The sequence below is a fragment of the Malurus melanocephalus genome, unplaced genomic scaffold (genome assembly GCF_030028575.1).
Source record: "Malurus melanocephalus ecotype Western Australia unplaced genomic scaffold, MMel_1.1 scaffold_851, whole genome shotgun sequence".
Taxonomy (NCBI): domain Eukaryota; kingdom Metazoa; phylum Chordata; class Aves; order Passeriformes; family Maluridae; genus Malurus; species Malurus melanocephalus.
Window position 1 is genome coordinate 125310 of NW_026624083.1, and position 20355 is coordinate 145664.

At 41.5% G+C, this 20355-nt stretch overlaps 1 protein-coding gene across 1 annotated transcript; it reads right to left on the reverse strand.

Annotated features, from left to right (window-relative positions):
* Positions 1-2415: 2415 nt before the first annotated feature.
* Positions 2416-15485, reverse strand: CISD1 (CDGSH iron sulfur domain 1). Its single transcript, XM_057385656.1, has 3 exons — positions 15402-15485; positions 9565-9770; positions 2416-5338 (listed from the first exon to the last, which is right to left on the reverse strand). Exons 1-3 carry the CDS (start codon positions 15430-15432, stop codon positions 5249-5251), a joined length of 327 nt encoding a protein of 108 aa, XP_057241639.1. The 5' UTR covers positions 15433-15485; the 3' UTR covers positions 2416-5248.
* Between the last annotated feature and the right edge of the window lie 4870 nt (positions 15486-20355).

The window sequence follows — 20355 nt, forward strand, 5'->3', positions numbered from 1 at the left end:
GGTTTATTTAAAATGCCTCCTTCCCTAGAGGTGCCTTAGATTGCCTCCACCTGCAGTAAAATTAAACATTTATTGATTAAACCCAGTGGCATTAAAAGAAGTCTCTTCTATTAAATGGGACTCTGCTGCCACAATTTATTTGCAAAACAACAAAGTCACAACCCTTAAAAAGTAATTTAACCTGCACAGCTGTTAGAGCAAAGAATGAGATTGAGAGAACAAGATCACACTGTTTGGAAACAGCAACAAATTTAATAACTTACTGCACTGGAAGTCTATGCTGGTCKATTGCTTTGGTACCCCAGTCTTGAGCAAGAGCCCTGCAGTGAACAGACACTGCATCTTGAACACATCCATGTATGGTGATATTTGCCAGCTGTAGAAAAGTATTTGAGAAAATTTCATTCATTTTGCTGCCTGTTGCCTGCTGAATTGACCGAACAGAACAAACATTGCAGTTACTGAGCAGACCTTTGCAGTACACTGAATTTTTAATGCTTTATACATTAAAGCTGYAATTTCAGGGATGATCAGGAAGTTTTTTTGCACAGGCTGCTCCAGGAAAGCAGAAGGCACTGTTTTTTTTTTCGTATAAATCCACCACACATACAAAAACAGCAAAAGAAAACCAGTCTGCGTGACAAAAGGATGCAGAGCAGAGGGGATTAAGGGCAATGCAACATCAAATAGGAAAAGTGGGATGGTTAAGTCTTCAGCTGGGAAAAACATTCTAAGAGGCATGATCTATCTGTGCTTATGTGAAGCCTCTGCAGCTTCCATATATTGAAGGAAACAGGAGTTGCTTGAGAAGCCAGGTAAATCCTTTCTTACCAGTCCAAACTGCGTGTGGGAAAGGTGGACTGGATCCCACTTTGCTAGTTCTGTAAACCTACTGTGATTTTACTGACTTCTGGGGGCATACCAGTAAATGCACCTATTTATTACAATTGCACATCTAATTAAACAGCTTACAAAGTTGGGTGTGGAGGAACAGGAGACTGTTGCTTTCTGCAGTACTGCAGGATTTCACAAATTGAGGAAGAAAMACCCCAGTAACAGATGCTCAAGCACCTTCAATGGAGAAGCATGGATTTGGCTAATAGAACTGCCTCTTTACACTTTTTATGCTTGGYTCTATTAAGGTGTATAATGAAATGCAAACACACCATTGTGTTGTTTGATTTATCCCCTKTTGCTACCATGTAGTACTGCTACATTATGGTAAATCTTCTTTAGCTTATGCTCTCCTCCCATCTGCCGCTTTTTGTTCCTCCCTTTTGCTCTCCTTTCTCTTCACAATTTTGTTTGTTTCTTCTTATGTTATTTAGTTTTCATTCAGCTGTTCTCTGCATTAGCCTCAACATTAGGCAGCTTGGTAATCATCCTTCCAAGAAATGCACTACACACCCTGGCAGCACAGCTATAGAAAACAAACAGCAGAGAGCTTCAAGCAGCAGCCTCAGGTACCCATCCTAAATTAATCATGGTGCTGGGAAAATTATTTTGACAGTGCAAAAAAGCCACTCACCAATGCAGGAAAACTATGGCAGAACAAGCCTGGAATCAGAAAGCAATTGGGGAAACAGGTATCGAACACTGCTGAAGATGTGTCAGCACAGATCTGCATGAAATGTTCTGCCCAGGCTGAAATAGCAAACTCAGCCTCTTGGCAGTGATGTTGGGCATCCCATCTCTGCCCACAGGCAAGTGGAGATTGAGTWGTCAAGCATAATCTAGTCAGGGCTCAGCATGGGTTTTGTCAGCGTTGAAACAAAAGCCAAATTTAACATGAGACTTCCATGTCCAGGGTGGCTAAAGAGAAGCCAGCTGACAGGGTTCCTTTGCAAAACCAACGTTTAGTTTCCTGCCTACATTCTTGTCCTTCCTGCTATTATAAAATGTTCTTCCGTTTCTTGGGAGTGAGCAACTGTGATACAGCAGTGAATCATGTTTCCATGTCTTAAGCTGSATTACACTGAAAGGAAAATCCAAGTCTAACTGCTGCACAATTGCACAAAGTAAGTTTTATAGATCCCAACAGCCAGAACATGGCCCAAACTGCAATAATATAGTAATTTTAGCAGGGCCTGTAGTGAATACTGCAGCTCACTGTCAGGGAACTGACAATACAACTCCTGGATTCAAAGTGCATGAGGCTCTGGGCATGAAAAGCTGCTTAGTCCCTAATATATTCATGCAGCACTTCCAGCTGCTTCTGCTCAGTCAGCCAGCACTGCTGCTGAAACTCCTTAAAGCCATGGCTGCAGAGAAAGCCCCTAGACCAGCAGTGCTCTCGTGTAGGCCCTGTTGCACAGCCTTTTTCCGTAGACTAACAGTGCTCCAAGAAAACCTGCAGGAAATACTTATAATTGAGAGCCTCTCCCTTTCAAGGTGCTGATTGTAGAAGCACTCAAATACCTGATATTCACACTATTTTAATGAGTCACACTCAATCACTCAAGAATCAGTACTTTAATTTCTTGACCTTCCCAATAAACACGTTGAAAATAACAAGGAGGAGCAGAAAGTTTTACTCTGCAGCAGGGATTCTTCTCTGCTTTAATGTGAAGGACTTGTACCACATTTCTTTTAGGAGTTTCAACATTGCAAAATTGCAATTGTCAAAAYTGCACGTTCGCATCGTTTCTTTATGGTTAAAACTTGTTAGAAATGTAACCAACGCACTTCACACTCTACAGATTATGTGAGGAAAGCACTAAAGAAAGAGACTGGAACAGTCAAGCATTCCGCCCATTAGGACATGGTGAGCTATTTTGGTACTAAGAGAAAAAAWGAAGTGCTCCTTTGTGATGCTCATTGAGACTCCTTGGTAAGCTCATTTTCTCAAATCCAAGTCTCTTCTCATTGTCACTTTWAAACAGCTTGCATAAATAATGAAAAATTTTAGGTACAGAAAAGGAATTGTACATGCCTCAAATTAAAATCTGACCACTCAAATCAATATTCAGAAATGCCACACTTCTCCAAAACAAAAGTCACCAGGATGTACACCAAAACAGACTCTGCTTCTGCAACTTTGCTTCCCAGGAATAAAAACTTCCCATGGGGCCCACTTCCCTGATGCCCAAACCCCTGGAAATATTTTATTGGGAAACTTCACAAAATAGTTTTATAGCTCTGGAGACTCATCTGAAATTGAAACTCTCAGGACTTAATTTCTCAGACCATTAACACTGAATTTCTATTCCTTCAGGAGCAGCTAAGCTTTGATATTGACAGGAAAAYGAGTCTCAGAAGGAAAATCCATCCCAGACAGGTTCATGGCTACAGTAGCAGTGCTATACAGCACTACTTAAAGAGACAGCATACCCATGAGAACACGCATTTTACAGCCTTGAGATTAAGATGAGCTCAAATGTGTTTTTGACAAAAATACAGAAATATCCAGGGTCATATTGTAATATTACAGAAGTTACTTTGTTTTGGATAAAAGCAATGTATTTGATAATCTAAGGTTAAAGCAATTTCACATATACTTTAGTACTTARCAAAGTAAAAAACATCAAGTGTCTTTACAGTCAGAAGACAAGACAGGCAGAAAAGACAACTGCAACTATCTGACTGCAACTTCTTTCAAGTAGAGGTCTCTTGGACAGTAGTGCCATTACTACGACACTCCACCTGCAAACCCTTTCTCTACCTGTGCCTCCTTCTTTACTTTTTGTGCYGTCTGTCCAAATTCAGGCCAGTTGGCCAAGACCTCAGCCTCTGAAAGCCTCACATAAGAGACTATGCAAAACATCTTCAATTTTATACAGTTGCACCAACCACCCTTAAAAAAAGTAAAATAGAACCTCTCCTGCCCTGATTATCTGAAGAATCCTTTAGGGTCCAGGCTAAAATGTCAGTTTCTTAACAAGGCCTTTCATCTAGCCCTGAGGTAGTTTCTGTCCCAGGACATTCAGAGTTCACTCTTATTCAGGCCACAGTTATAATCATGGAYTGGTTTAATACAAAATTGCCCCCTGCTGCCCCATTCTTTGGGTTTTGCTTTGTAGTTATATTCATGTTAATAAATCAAAGCTATTTAAGGAAATCAACATGACAGCCATTAATGCAACCACACCAGACAAGTACCACAGGTAAGGAAGGTAAGAGCTCTCTCTGTCTCATCCTTCCCTCCCTCATTTCTRTATGTTTCCAAAGCTTTTCCTTGTCCATGCCTGGTTTTTTGGTAAAATCAGCTAATTCACATTGGCAGTCCAGGGAGACAGGAGTTAAGACACATAGAGCCGAAGGCCACATAGTAAGATGTGTCTCCTGCCTCCTCAGCAGCAAGAGCTTTCCAGACCCAGCCAGGGCAATGGTGAAGCAGATGGTGATGATGGGTGGGTTTTTAATTTCTATTTTAGCTTCTGGAATTAATCAGCATAGCTGCCCCAAAGAAGCATCCTGTAGTCTGGGGAAGCTGGCTTCACTGCAAGACTGCAAGTGAAACTAAGGCTTTCTAATGGCAACAAAAACCCTGCCACCCCCTGCCCACTGCTCTTGAAGCACTTTGTGTCATTCCACTCATCTATTAAGAAAGCTCTCAGAGACCATTTTCCTAATGCTAGTCTAAACACAGGTCTACAGTTTGGACAGCATTTTCTTGATACCATATGGAAGTAGCATCAGGTTTCAACACTACTGTAAAATCAAAGGTAAAGTTGCCCTCTGGCCCATCTTACTTTGAGCCTTTTCTGCAGTCTATTCATAGCTAGCAATTTCGAATTTGTTCTTTTACAGAAGCCACACAGCACAGTAGTGTAATTTAAGAGGCCAAATGTGAAACCTGCAGAAAATGCAGCATAATTAGAGGTTAAGATGCATTTTGGCACTGTGATTTCTTCCCTGACACTGCCTTTCACACAGACATCCATCCAGCTCTGTGACTTTAGAACATCTCCAGGATTTTAGCATCTACTTTTCGATACATATGTATTTGAAAAAAAATTAATACCTATTTCCCAATAAAGTACATTCTGTGCATTGTTTTAGTTTCACACTCAGTGCGAGGGTAGACACACTTTACAGGACAAAAAATTTAAACCATGACCACTTAGTAAATTATGCATTGTAGTGATTGAAAGACAACAAGCACCAGAGAATATATACATGCTGAAGCCTGATGTATATTCTACATTGGGAAGTCTTCAGTGAAATGATAAAGAATTTGTGGTTTTTCCCCCAATTACGAGAGCAGAGGATTTGTCAAACATTGATTCTGTAGCTTCTACTGTCCACTCTATGCCTCCTTCCTCTTGATGATCAGAGGTCCAACGTTGTCGCCAGTTTCCTCATTGTGCTTTGTGTGAGAGCCATCACACAGTGGGAACTGAAAAAAGAAAGAATAAACACATTTAAAGTACATCCAGAGTCAGAACTAAGAATCTAGGCTGAAAGTTCATTAAGCATCTTCTCATTATATCCACTGAAACCACAGACCRCAATTTTTATGTCAGCAGCTCAGGTCTCCCTGAGTTTTGGGTGAACACTAGCTTCATCCTTCTTAGTGTAGAGCAGACAAGAGGCTTGTTCTAAAAAAGCAGCCACCAACCTTCATTCTATTTGGTGCTCCTGCCTCAGGTTAGCAGGAGGAAACTACAGCCCAAGTAGACCTTCAGTTGTAACTTACCTGGAGCACCTTATTCTTAACTTTGCCCCATGCTTCCTCAGTGCTGCCATTAAGAGCCACATCAGTTGGAAGTAATTTGAAGAAATGTTTATTCCACTAAAAAACTCTAAACAAACCCCACCCTAGAACAGGCTGGTCAGAACAAGAATTATACGGACTCCTTTAGCCAGCTTTAACCACCCAGGTCCTAGAGCAGCAACAAGTACTGTTCCTGGGTAGCTCTTTTCACATGCAAGAGCTAAAAGACATTCTGTGAGGCAGTAAAAGTGATGTTGGAATCCATCACTCCTCAAGAATTCATTTTCRGGGCCATACCTCTTATATATAGGAAATCCTGGAGACGATCACAGAAATCACACAGTTTTGCATTCAGTTATAATTCTGTTTGCTTAGAAGTAATGGGACTCAAAGTCGGTATTATTCAGTTTTTGCCTTTGCAACATCACTGTTCTCTTGCAGTACCATCACAGTTAGTATTCAATGTTCCAATGATCTCAGGGTACTTCAGTCACAGCCTTTGAAATACTCTATCACCCATGCTTAGTTAAAATAAAAGATTTCAAAGTACTGCACAAAACTAATACAATGTAACAATATGCAGAGCTTTAAATAACCTCACCTAATCTGTAGGGTAGTGTCGGGAGAGAAGCAGAGAGGTAAGATGTGGGGGTTTCTTCTGGCTTTTCACAATAAYAAAATGTCAAAATCTACACTAAAACATGACAGATGATATTTCTGAATAAAGAAACATTGAATTCAGAGAATGCTGATGTAAGCTCATTCATGCAGAAACTTTCTTATCCCACCAATCACTTGTGACTCAATGAGTAAGTAGTGACAGATACTTGGACAAAATCTGAGCAAACAGGAATRTATGTTTGTGGGACCCTGATCAGCTTTCAACAGCAGATATTCCCAGGCCAGTTGTTTTTCCATGCAACATCACAGTCCACTGGTCTTCACAGAAGCAACAACACAGGTTCCATCAGTCATTAGCATYGCACAAGCCCCAGGAAGCCCAAAATAAAGTCCAACTACAGCAACACCATCACTTCAAGTTTTCAAGCAACAAAAAACATGGGATTCCTAGGTTTCAGACACATCTAGACATCTTTMACAGCTACCAATGCTGACTGCTCTGAATTCATCCTACTGGTCAGCTGGGCTCAGAACACTGACTCCCAGGGGCTAGACTTGAGCTTCTCAGGAAAAAACAGCAAACTAAACATCACTTTTCCAGAGCACCTACTTGGTCACCTTGAAGACCAGACACTGCATAGATGGATATTGGGCCTGACACAATGTGCTCAGCCCTGATTAAGAATAAAGCAGGTTAGCAATAGCATTTCAAAACCCCAGGGGAACTGTACAGTGATCTGGACAGCCCAGATGATTTCTCTTGACAGYGAACACATTTGGATCTTCTGTCACTATTTCTGCTCACAGCCTGTAGCAATACTCCTCAATCCGCAACCTGGGGACTAATACTTCTCTGGAAGACACAGAGGCTGCAGGTCATTGGAAAAGACAGCAAATTAATTCCCCCCTCCCCCAACTCACAGCTAAAAATGAAGACAAGAAAAAAAAAAAAAACAAATGTTGTAACTTTAATTACAGCTTAAAGACATTAACTCTTGCCTCTACACTGGTAAGTTTGAACACTGGTTTGTTTCATTAAACTGGACAACTATGAAGTGCCGGCAGAGCAAAACACTGAATAGAAAAGGTTATTTAAAGAACCACCCATTTATTATTAACAGATAATTACATCCCAAGACAAACTTATTTCAAGATACCACACATGGTTTTCTAAAACACACAGACTGCCACAAAGACTTTTGGCCACCGCAAAAGCCTTTTAAGTACTCTATTACAGAAAAAAAAAAACCAAAGAAAACCAACTGCACATAATCCTGCTCTTTTTTCAAGAGTATTTTACTCCGAAATACTCTGGTATAGTCCAACTGTTTTGCCATTCCCTGAAGAAGACGAACACCATGTGGGGTCAGCTGTGAGTTGCATGTACACTATCTGCACAAACAGAAACAGCCTGTGGTTCTTAATGCTACTGGTTCCAACTACAGCATCATGCCTCAGGTGAGCCTGAATCTCATGAGAAGTGCAYAGTGATATAAAAGGACATTTCTTCTAGCCTTTATATGCAACGATTTAACAAAAACACAACAAGTACTTAATGCATTGAAGTCATTTAAATTTCCTGCACTGAACGCATACACATTCCACAGTCTGACACCATATAATTACAAATTTTAATGGTGTGAAAATTGTGAGAGTCAGACAACTTCCAAAGATGGCAAGCATATGAGAATGATGTATTTTATTGCTGCTTGGCAATAAACATGAAAAGCACAAACCATATCAAAGGTTAYGCTACCCAGGCTGCAAGGTCAGCCTAAGGTCAGCAAGAGGAAGGCAAAAAACTAGAAACTAGTCTTTGAAGCGGAACATACTGACTGAAATATTCATCATTAAACAGCAGTAAAAGAAAAAAATGCCTTCCAAAATTTCCATTGACCTCCCAAATGCCTTTACAAGACCTTTCAGATCACAGTTCTAAGAATGTACTCATAATAGCCTCATCTACTTCCTTTCTAGCTCAGTAGGGCAGTATGTTCCTAAACTGACCAAACCCCTTAAACATATGCCAAAATGTACTTCGTAAGGTTTTCACTTCACACCAAAGAAAGGTAATATTAAACAATTGGCAGGAGCTGCAATGCAGCCACTAGAACCAGACACCATCTTCCATTTCTGTTTAGAAAACTGAATAGGAAGCAGAAAGCACAAGCACTAGGGTTGAAGCAGGTTTTTTCAGACTCCAGATAGAATAAGCAAGACAAAGCCACCTCCACAKAACTATTTCAGAATCAAATCATAATGCTGTTTAATCCTTAGCAGTGTTACACTGTAAAACTGAATTCAGGTACAAATGTGTAAACTCCTGAGTTACCTGCAAGGTAATGAAGTCACAGCTGACAACAGCAAGAACCAGAAGTTAAAGCATCTTAAAATTGCTGAATGTGGCCCAATATGACCACTGTCTAAGACTTGAGAAGTTGCATATTCAGCTCCCTGGAGGAGAGAGAGCTAGATTTCAAGACAGTTATCTGGCTTTGGAGGTCTGTATTATTTCARTCTCCACATACTGGCATCTTCTAAGAAAGCTTTTAAAAGTGCACCAGTCATAATTGGATAGGATTAATCCTGCAACCTGCTTTCTCTCTTTACAGATGCCAGAACTACTATTATGGATAAAGTATATACATTGCAGCTACATCAGGTATCACACATTTCTAAGATCAGATTTAAATCTGAGGTACTGTTACTGAAAGGCTAGGTTACCACTAAGTGAAGGCAACTGAGGCAATCCAACTTCAAATACAAGCAAGCTGGATATTTAGACCAGACCTCTAATTGCTCAAAAATAGGGGTTTAAACTATGCCACTGTGATTGCACTGGCATACACCATGAACTAGTAGCACAGTACTTTCTGACTATGCTTCCAACTTTCTYCAAAATGAGGTGTTGAAGGTCCTCATAGACTGTGTTTCTGAGTTCCTACTGTCAACGGGCCAGTCATTTTGGATAAACCTCAGTATTTGCACAGGCAGCGCACAAAATGGTATCTGTCATTCATGACCATGCTCCAGACAATTGCTCTCCTTTCAAGAGATCTTCTTCAGAGCTACAGAAACATTTTGTCCACCATTAGCACTGATCTGCAGTCTTTACTCTGAGCATCAGCATAACTCTGCATAGCTCTACAGGTTAGAATACGCTACATCTCAATGCAGCAGAGTTTAGGTAAAAAGAGATTAGTTTCCTCTAAACAAAATAGTTTAAAATAGTTTTGTTGAAAGATGTGTGCACATGAACAACTCCGCACCATTCATTCTGCTCTTACCTTCTTAGACCTCCAACAACGACAGTACACAGCCTTGTCTCCCAGATCTTCCACATCAAAGGCATGGACTACCTTGGGGTTATCCTTCTGGATATGGGGATTCACCATTGCTTTGCAACACTTGTCTTTAGAGAGAATTTTTTTGTAAGTTAGATATCCAACAGCAGCTGCTCCAGCAGCTAAGGAGACTGCAGCAATCCATTCAACTAGAATAAAAGAAGAATAAACAAGAGTCAGGTTTTGATTACAACACTCTATTAAAACTRCTCAGCTGTAAATGTTTTCATGGCTGCAGCAAAACCTTTTCACTTTACAACAGATTTTCTTGTTCTGTAATAGTAACTCTCTACTTTAGCAGAGTATTTTCCTTTGACACATACATAGTTAGTCTGCTCTTTTCTATTGGTCAGAGATCTACTTCTAGTAGAACTTCTAGTTCTTTCTACACAAGGGTGAGAACTAACCTGGCGGAGTTTTCATGGGGTTTTTTTTTTTTTTCACTCCTCTATCTAGCAAACTCTGATATCAACATCAGTATACATTGTTTCTAAGTTCAGCATATTAAATCAGCTAAAAGTATATCATGTAGCAGCAAAAAACCTGTGCTTGTTTCAATTGCAAGAAAGTCACTAAAGAAAAGTCAGCACCAACAACCCAAACAGGTTTCCCCTGCCAAGGCACAGGCATTGAGAAGCTTTTAATAAAATGTCACTTGTAACTAAAAAAAACTAAAAGCAGTTGTTTGGCAATAGGGAAATTATTAAATAAACTACTGGCAGTACAAAAGCCATCTTAGATTAAATCTCTAGTGTGGTAAGGGAAAGAACAAGGATTCAAAAACATTATATTTAAGAATCATAGCACACGTTTATTTTAACTAGATTAAGTCCTGAATCTATGCAAGACAACATTCATTAAAAAATCCTCTTTCCACAAATTCTCAACCTCTCTTTTCCTTTCTTTATTTACCAATAAAATTTTTGTAGTCTTTCTTAGTACAATTTCCATTCCTGCAAGAAGTTTTCCTACTTCTTTGTGGCTCTACTGTTTTCTGTCTGCTTCATGAAAATATGCTGGACTTTGGCCCAATGGTTTGGGGGTTGCAGCACCAGCTCCGGTCATTTCCTCTCAGACAAACAAGTGGCTGCTCTTTGCTTTTTATCCACCACTTCTACATACACATGTACTGCGAGTTCTGTTACAGACAAACAGGAATTTAAGTTTTAGCTCATTTACAGAACTGAATAAAATTAGAACAGTCTCCAGTTGGGAATTTCTATCCTGCCCTTCTTATGTTTCAATTGGATTTGTGAGATCCCAAGCCTGATGGCGTCTTTGGAGCAAGAGACATCACTACATTCAAGCCTAGGAAGAAACAAAAGCCTTTGTTAGTTCATGCTACTTTCCACAACCAAGTGACTTGCAGTATTTCCACTGTGAGCTTGGACTAAAAGTATCAAGGTTTTCTGCCCCTGTCCCACAGACTTTTCTAAAATCTATACCAAGCCCTTTCCTCAGATAAAACACTGTTAGCTCAGGCACTAGACACATCCACAAGCAACTAGCTGTAGCAGCATGTGGAATTAGATGACTATCTGTACTTTGTCTACACCCTTGTACRCTCAGGGAAAGCAGGCACTCCTTTAGAGTCTTACTAAAGGAGAAAAACAGAGTTCATTTTCTTAGCAAATGACACAGAAGAGACCAACACACACTGAGACCTCCCCTGCAAGTGAGTGACAAACCCTTCCTGTAACAGTAAAGTGATATTAAGGTACAGAAAAACATCTTTAACATGGAAGAATTTACAGCATCCTCCTCCACTTCTCAGAACAATAAAATCCCCAGAGACCATGTTAATGCTGTGTTTTATATCCATCCTGTGAGTTCTCACCCTTTATTCCCCAGAGTAGCAGGAGTAATATACTAATTTTGATAAAGAAGTGGAGATGAAATTTAAAAAAAGGATTCTATGAAAATCTGGCTTAATTTAGCACAACAACCTAAACTAATAAAAAAAACCCGCAGTTTAAATCCAAGACAGCAGCTCTCCAAGAAAAGCCACTGCAGCACTCTTGCCCAGTCTCACATGAGCAGGGCTGTGGCAGGCAGGAGGTACTTGGCAAGCTCAGGGACATGCTGGGTCTTACAATTTTGAAGTGACCTTGCATGAAATGTCAAGTGCAGCTACAGGAGCAAAAGCAAACCTGAGGGACTGGCAAATTGCATGGCTTTTTGAGAAAGCAGCAATTGCAAGGATTGCCCAAGCTGTTACCGCTGCACTGCCAATGGAACAAATCTTCACCTACATTTTAAATAGATGAGGGGACAGGGGGACCATATCCATTCCCTTAAGGAATCTAAGGAGAAGGAGTGACTAATGAAGATCACAGATCTTCCTGTAACTGAAGCACCCTTTAAGGTGCTGCACCTCAAGGAAGCTGATCTTGCACTTATCCAAAAGTCCAGGTCAACTTACCAAATGAGAGGAGGGGAAAAAAATTGACGGTAATGTTTCTGTTACTGACTAGAAACRAGATGTGTGTACTAAAACTCAGCAGCGCATTCAGAGGAGTTATTCTGCACAGCTGCAGCCAACCAAGATCCCTCTGACATCCCTCAGGCCATCCCCCGTAACTGTGCACAGCAGATCCGKTTCAGCAAGTAGAGATCATGAATCAGTCATCTCAACTTGCAGTGATCCTCTAYATCYTCTCCCAAGGACCAGAGTAATCTTTTACCCACATGGGCAAGTTGTACACATACCAACAGCTTCAAATATTTTTTTTTTATAATACAGCAATGTCTTTTCTATTCTATTACCTTTTCTATTGCATTACCTCTCTCTCTACCTTTTCTTATGACTTCCCTGGAGTCACTTATCTTTTCCCCTTTCAGGATGGAAAATTATATCAACTAACAATGCATTAAATCCAAACACTTAAAGCAGTCTTATTCTTTAAATTCCAGAATTGCYGAAATAAACATAATGAAAAAAACTGAAGAAATATTGAACTTATTCAATAGATCCTCTTAAATCATCCTACAGGTTTCAGTGGCAGTAAGTTTTGTCACAGAGACAAAATATGATCTGGAAAASCTGGAACACCCATTTATCTTTCTAACTCAACCATAAAATGCACCTGGGACAACACTTTTCAGATAATTTTAAATACTCTGAACTGTTTCAAGAGACCTCTGGTGCCAATTCAACAGTTTGCTGCYAAACTCCTATTGTCATGCATGAGGCATCTGTTAACTGATGACACTGTGACACTGATGTGGAGCATCAAGGRTTTTTTACTTCTTCTTAAAATAAAAAGCAGCAGGAGCAACTTCTGAGTTGTTATTATTAAAGAACTTCCAATTCTGGTATAATACAAAACCACAGTGTTACAAGACAARACACAACAGGCCTATGTAACATGAAAGAGAAATTGGTTTTGTGTTGAAAGCACTAAAYAATGGAAAAAAGTTTGGCTAAAACTCCAGAAAAATTAACACAAAAAGGAGAAGAGACAGCATGAGAAATGGAAAGAAGGAAACAGAAATTCAAAGAATGAAGTCTCAGAAGAGCAGGTAGCGCAGAGAAGTAAACAAAAAAAAACCCAGAAGATAAGAATGACAATAAGACACAGATAGGAATTTATTCTCTTCTGTATTCTTTGGATATATACTAATGAAAGAGATTTGGATCAAAGTTTCTCCCCTCCTCTCTCTCTAAATATCTAGATCATTGCTCTAGGTATTTCCAGATCTCAGCTACAGAAGTAGTGTTTGGATCTGCCTGAGAGCTCTGAGAGATCTATCTGCAGGAAAACACATATTTACCATCTGCACKGAGAAGTGCACTAAGAAACTGAAGAAGTCTTGCTCCACCAGGATCCTTGTTAAAAACCCAGATCAATTTACATTCTAGCAACGGTCAACAATATGGGGGGAGAGTAACACCCTGACAAAGTTAGCCCAAGACAGTCGTAAGAGGCAATTTTCAAGTTACTTCTGCTGCATAGAAAGTATTTGTTACTCAAAATTCATGGAGTAATAACTTCAGGCATGAAAAACTGTATCTTATGTTTCCAAAAGTGCTTGTAACTTTCAACCATTTCTCTCCTCATTTTGYTGCCGATGAAGAGACTATTATTGTTCAGGAGTTGTTGGTGACAGTCCAGTAGTGTCACTGCCCACAACGAAAGGCAATGCTGGAGAAACACATAATACTTGCTTACCAAAGAGTTATCCAGGATAATTAAATGCACAAAAAGCCTAACAGTAAAAGYCAAGCAGTCAAGCCAACAGACTCACTTCTACCTCTCCACAGCATTCATAGGAATATGACTGACAGGTTTAATTCAACTGAAGCTGTATGGTAAAGGGTATACCTGAGAGAAGAAGATTGGTGGATTTCACAATAAGCAGCAAAAGACAAGTCATGAGACAAGTCAACAAGATCTGTGGTTGATGTGGGGTCACACCTGCAAACAACCACACCTCTCTAACAAAAAACATTAGCTTGCTACTCAGTGCCTTTCAAAGGGCACACATGCACAGAAGCAATTAACTCCCCCACGAATTAAATCTCACAAAAATACGGAACATTTCTGGTGTCTAGTTTTCAGTAGAGAATAAATGACTTTCAAAATTCTTTAGCCTATGACACATGCCAGCTGGAGAAGAACAGTGACCTGCCAGTCACAAGGCACTGATCAAGTTCAATCTTGTCAGAAATCACAATAACCTAATGCCGTCTCCTCATAAACAGACCACCCTCCAGACTGCTCCCAAGAGCTCTTCTCGTGCATTTCAGGTAACGAAGGTATTTTCAGTTTGTTTAGGAGCATATTCTTCTCCCATCCCCAGAGTTTTTCTGCTCAATGCCTAGTGTCTAGGAACTGTTCTAATTCTTGCAAGCTTATAAATGACAGCAAGCTGCCCTTGGGATCRCAACCTGGATGCAAGCTATTACCAAGTCATCCTCAGGGCTTTATTTTAACAAGCATAGCCTTCCATTACTMAAGCCCAATTCAGACTAATGTCTTTGCCACCATGCTCTGTACCAGCAGTCTCCCTCCTTCCTCTCCCCCAGAAAAAAACCGAAACGATCTGCCCGCTGAATTAAGGACATAAACAATGAGCGGCTTGGCAAGTAAAAAGCAGTCATTAAGGTAAAGYTCTTTTTGTTTAGAGAAAATTAAGTAATTCAGCTCTCTATTCTGTCCTCCATTAGCCCAACTCTTTCCTCCTGTCTGGTTGTGCAACACAATTTAAAACACACAACGCTACCTCAGGCACGGTTCAGGTCAATCATTACACAGCGCAAATATCATCGTTACGTCTCTTGTACATCATTGGGCATGGAGAGCCAGACTAAACGACTAAAATCTACAGGTTTTCATGACATTTTTCACTCAAACAGGTGGACAGGCAAAAGTAAAACAGCGGTGTSTGAAACGGGCTGTCCCCAGTACAGACAGAACCCGGGGGACGTCCGAGCCCGCTGCAAGGGCCGAAGCACCCGCAGGGGCGGTTCCCGGTCCTCACACGGCAACGGGACTGAACGGCGGGAGAGGTCCTTCATGGCCCGCGGGCCAAGCCACCACACTGCGTCCTCCCCTCGCCGACCGCAGTGGGGATATCACTGACGACCGGACCGCATCGGCCGCCTCCAGACGGCCGCGTCCCCACGGAGCGGTGGGAGGGAACCCGCCATTTTGTCCCGGGGGTTCGGGGGGCGCGAGCCGCGGGGCGGAACCATCCTCCCGAGGGGTGACCCCCGTCCTGCCCGCGCGCGGTCCCGCACGCCCGGCCCTGTCCCGCCTCCCCCCGAGCGGCCATACCCCGCACGGCGTTGTTCTGCCCCAGCCCCATCGCTCCCGCTCCCACGCCGCACCGCGCACACGCCACTCCCCAAAATGGCCGCGGGACCGCCCCTTAAAGGTCTCCCGGCAAGGCAGGGGGTAGTGGCTGCGACGTGCGCGGAATGATGCCGTGGAGAGCAAGAGCAGCAGGAGGAGGAGCAGCAGGAGGAGGAGCAGCAGCAGCGGCGGCAAAAGCAAAAGCAAACACAAACGAGCAGCAAACGAGCACTGCCACTGGCCTGACGCCTGGCACAGGGCTGTTAGGAAGACCTCTGCAGCTGTAAAATGGGACTTGGTCATTGCTGTGCATCCAGCATGGCCTCGCTAGTGGTGATGTGAGTGCCGAACACCTCTGCAAGAGGCTTAGGATAGATCGCTGTATGTGCCCTCCCCTGTGCAGTTGTGGAAAGATGAAGCTGAAAAGTGATATTCTCCGAGTGACAGGTGCCTCAAACCTCACACAGCTTGGATATTGATGTGATTATTACTATTCTTTACCTAAAACGAGTGTTATCACAATTCTGTATCGTATTAAGGACTTGCTACTCTGGGACCTAGTTAATTGCTGGACTTGATAGGAAAGATGTGTGCTAATATCTTTGCAAACAATTCCATGGGTGAGGTATAGGTGTTAATGTCTTTGAAATGTGTCTTAATGTCTCTACCGACTTCAAACCGCACATTGGTTACAGAACCCAGACAGTTTGACTCCTGAAAAAGACAAATGGGTCCACACAAGCCTGAGTTTTTGAACTTTGCAGGACAAGTACATATTCAAGGGGGAAATACGTGATAGGAGGTTTGGGAAATCTGTACMTTCCTAATACATCAGCCGATGGGGAAAGGAAGAACATACTGCCGGGAGTTTAGGGTAAAAAGAGGCTGCATCCTCCAAAACCTTGAGAGAAAAACTTAGCGGGGCTATGCCTCAGTGGACTCTCTCCCTTTATTCGACTGAAGTTGCAGGAGTGTTCTGTCTCCTTTATGGACACTGGCTTTTCATAGTGATACATATGGTCTATATCAAAGTGACAAGATGCTTATGAGGCCTATTAATTGAAAACTTCCTACAGCCTTTTTTTACGTTATCARTATAAGAATGTAATCACTTTTTACATATTATTAAAATACAATGTAATCACTTTCAATATATTATCAATGATAGCTTATATATATATTGCTATAAGTTTTTTAATAGTGTATTAGCAACATATAGTATACCAGCTGCACGTAATCTAACCAGCTGGATTAGTACATAGATATGTGAAATCACCAAGAGGCATAAATCAGAAGAGTTCTGAAGAACGTAGACAGGTAGATGCTATAAACAAGGGACAGTAGAAAGCACTAATGAGAACTTGGCAGAAGCACAGGACAGTCAGCAAAATAATTGGAAATGACAACTTGGAGGACTAGGAAAAAACCATGAACATCACAACTGCGCRTGCCCTGAAGACAAAGGTGAAAAGTCCACCATGATGAAGAGGATGGTATCTCATTAGAGGGAGACCCCCGTGACCACCRAATTGAGGATGACACACTTGTAAAACCATGACATCATGTATTTCCRTGCCCATGGGTGTATGGTGGGCSTATGGGGGGCAGTGACAATGTTCATGTTATACCATGCTTACTGTATAAATATGTGCTAATGTGAAGCAAAGGCAGGTGGGTTAGGAGGAGAAATCTCCCTCACCTCCAGGACTAYACCAGCACTGCAATAAACAAATACCTGCTTTATATGGSGTTTTATTTCTAGGCCTTTTTCGGGCATCAGTTTTGGCGACCAAGCATGGCACAACTTCTCTGCCCAGTTGCAAGATAATTGGAGTCAGGGACTCCTTAAAGCGCCCCTGAGATTTTCTCGGAGGGACTCCATACTTCACCAGCTCTCTATGGGGTAGACAAGGACCGACTGACTGCATAAATTTAAGGTATTTGCACTTTGATTTGTAACATTTTTGGTTTGTTTAGGAAGTTCCCATAAGACGTTTATACTGGGCGCTGTATCCCAGGTGAAATTCCTGAGTTGATACAAGGAGTTTGGAGACTCCTAGGTGGGGGTCAGAAGCCCCTAAAAGAAGTCAGATGACTTTTGGCTTGGATTTAGCCTGGGCCTTTTGGGTTTGATTGTTGTATGTGTTGTTTTGTGTGTTTTGCATAAAGTTAGTGTTTCTTGTCTGTGTGCTAACAGCTGTGACTGGGCTGCTGTGTGTTTGTCAGAGGTTTTGCTGTCTGTGTCTGTGTCTTTACAGCGGTTACAGTGTGTGWATCTGCCAGGAACTGGTAGGCTTTGCTAGCAGTTTTAATTTATGTCCTGTTTGGCTCCGCTACTCTATCTCACTCCTTTTACTTATCAGACTCCTATGCCTTGTTTTGTTTTTGGAATACTGTGCAGTTACAGTATCCTCAAGTTTTGTGATTCTTGAGTGCATATTTAGTGTCTGAATTGTAAAAGAAAATATTGGAGTYGGTCACACCCCTGATATCCGTTGTGTGTTAAGTGTTGTTTGCGGAGATTGAGAGTTGATGGCAGTAAGTTTTGTGGTTTTTTTTTCCTATGAAATGTAATCACCAGCATTTAAGGTTACATTAAAATAGGTAGTTCTAGTGGTAAACAAATGATTAAAAAGAGYCCTTCAGAGTGTACTCTAGCCCACTGGAAGTGAAAAATAAAGAAGTGTTATTTTGCATGTGGCATAGGACAGAGGTGTTTAAAGTTGGCAAAGAGATATGAAGAAGATAGTGTTGTGGATGTTCAGGATTTATAGCCAAAGTATGTGAGGCCAGAGGCCTGCTCGCCCCTTCCAGCTCTAGCAGAAGTGAGGATAAGATAAATGATCCTGGGGAGGGATGGAGTTCAGGGACCCTGATAGCAGCACAGGTGAGAAGTAAAACAAAAGAAGTTTTGCCTCTAGTAGCCCCTCTGAGAGAAGTAATAGTTCCCAGGGGAGAGGCTAAGCAAGTGAAAGTTCCCTTTTCCATTAATAATCTGAATAGCTGGAGAGAAGAGGTTAAGAATTATAGAGAGGACTGGTAAGTTGCTAGAAGGTTTGAGTTGGTTGTGAGAAATCAAGACCCTGATTGGGTTGATACTGATTTGATATTGTCAGAACTTATAAGCAGAGGTGGGGGATGAAATAAMATAGCAATGCAGGCTTGCAAAATGCTATCCCAAAAGCAGTAAATCAGTCAATGGTATTCCAGGTTAAGCAGGGAAGGCACTGCTTTTATGGACAGACTCTGTGCAGCCCTGCATAAATACACARCCCTAGACCCCTCATCAGATATGGGCAAGCAGCAATTACTTTCTCTAATGTTAGGGCAATCCTGCCCAGACATTAGATTTAGGCTTCAGAAAATGAGAGAGCCTGCAAGCAGGGATCTGGAAGCGTTAATGGGAGAGGCTTTGCAAGTGTACAATAACAGAGATAAGCAGGAACAGAAAAATCTGACTACAGCTATACTAGCTGCCTTGGATCAGCATCAGAATAGTGGGGGCAGTCAAGGCAGAGGCAGAAGTGGAAAAAATAGAGGGGGCTCGAATCWACCACAATCCAAATTGGGACCAAATCAGTGTGCATTCTGTAAAGAGGAGGGACACTGGAAAAACCAGTGCTCTAAACTGTCAAATCAAGGGTCAGGGACTGTTGTTGCCACTGTGCATAATGATGAATGACAGGGATTGGCAGACCTTACCCTAGTGGATCAGCTGGTTAAAATGCAGCTAGGGAATGAAAAAGAAGTTGAATTTTTTATTGAYACTGGAGCTACATTTTGAGTTTTAAATCAAGCCTTGGTACCTAAAAGTGAAAAATACATTCAAGTTCAGGGAGCCACGGGCCAACCAGAAAATGCTTTCTTTTAAAACTACTTGAATACAAAATTGGGAAAAGAATCTGAGTCAGAGTTCAACACACCTATATTGCCATTAAAAAAAAAAAAGTGAGAAAGAAACCCCAACAAAACAAAAACCCCAATAGAACCTACAGACAGTGTGTGGGGGGAAAAAGTGGCCCCACAAGCCCTGATTCTGAAACTCAGCCAATTATTGTGTATGACTGAGTCCTGGGAAAAGAAAGGGAGTGTTAACACACTACATGGAGGAGGAATACCRCATCCTTGGCTACTGTTGAGGAAAGGAGATTGGAATGTAGAATTGATAACACAGGTGGCTGGAAATTATAAACATTACTAATACTGTAGCTTTTGCAAACTCACCAATTATGTACTGATTACTAATTCAACAGCTGTCTCTTAACCAAWGTATGTTTGACACAAATGTATACTCTGGTTGCTAAAGKGGATAAAAGAGGCYTGTCCCACAATAAAGTTCTTCTTTCTCTCTTTTTTTYCCCCCTTTTTTTGTGTGTTTTGTATCTGTTATTTTATGTCGCTGTTTGGCCAGGAGCGACAACAGTGCAAGATTTACAGGCAATGAATGAAATTACTAAGAGCATTCATCTGGTAGTGGCAAATCCTTACACACTGCTAACAAAATTACAAGGAAGTTTGATCTGGTTTTCAGTCATAGATCTCAAAGATGCTTTCTTCTGCCTACCCATAGCAGAAGACAGTCATGTGATTTTTGCATTTGAATGGGAAAACCCTAACACAGGAAGAAAAACACAGCTTACCTGGACCTTGTTGCCTCAAGGGTTCAAAAACAGTCCCACACTCTTTTGGAAACCAATTGGCTAAGGAGTTAGAGCAATGGCAATCACCACCTGGGGAAGGTGCACTTCTGCAATATGTGGATGACTTGTTAATCGCCACAAAAACTGCTAAGAAATGACTTGAATGGACAGTGAGCCTTTTGAATTTTCTGGGACTAAATGGTTATTGAGTGTCTCCACAGAAAGCTCAGCTGGTGCAGCCACAGGTGACATATCTCGGGTACGAGATCTCCGGAGGACAACGATCCCTGGGAACT

Excerpts from the sequence above, each read along its gene's own strand:
- CISD1 (XM_057385656.1), bottom strand. The coding sequence starts at position 15,432 with ATGGGGCTGGGGCAGAACAACGCCGTGCGGG. Across the intron at positions 9,771-15,401 it reads GCAGAACAACGCCGTGCGGG|TTGAATGGATTGCTGCAGTC; the intron begins GTATGGCCGCTC and ends CTTTTATTCTAG. Across the intron at positions 5,339-9,564 it reads GTTGTTGGAGGTCTAAGAAG|TTCCCACTGTGTGATGGCTC; the intron begins GTAAGAGCAGAA and ends TTCTTTTTTCAG.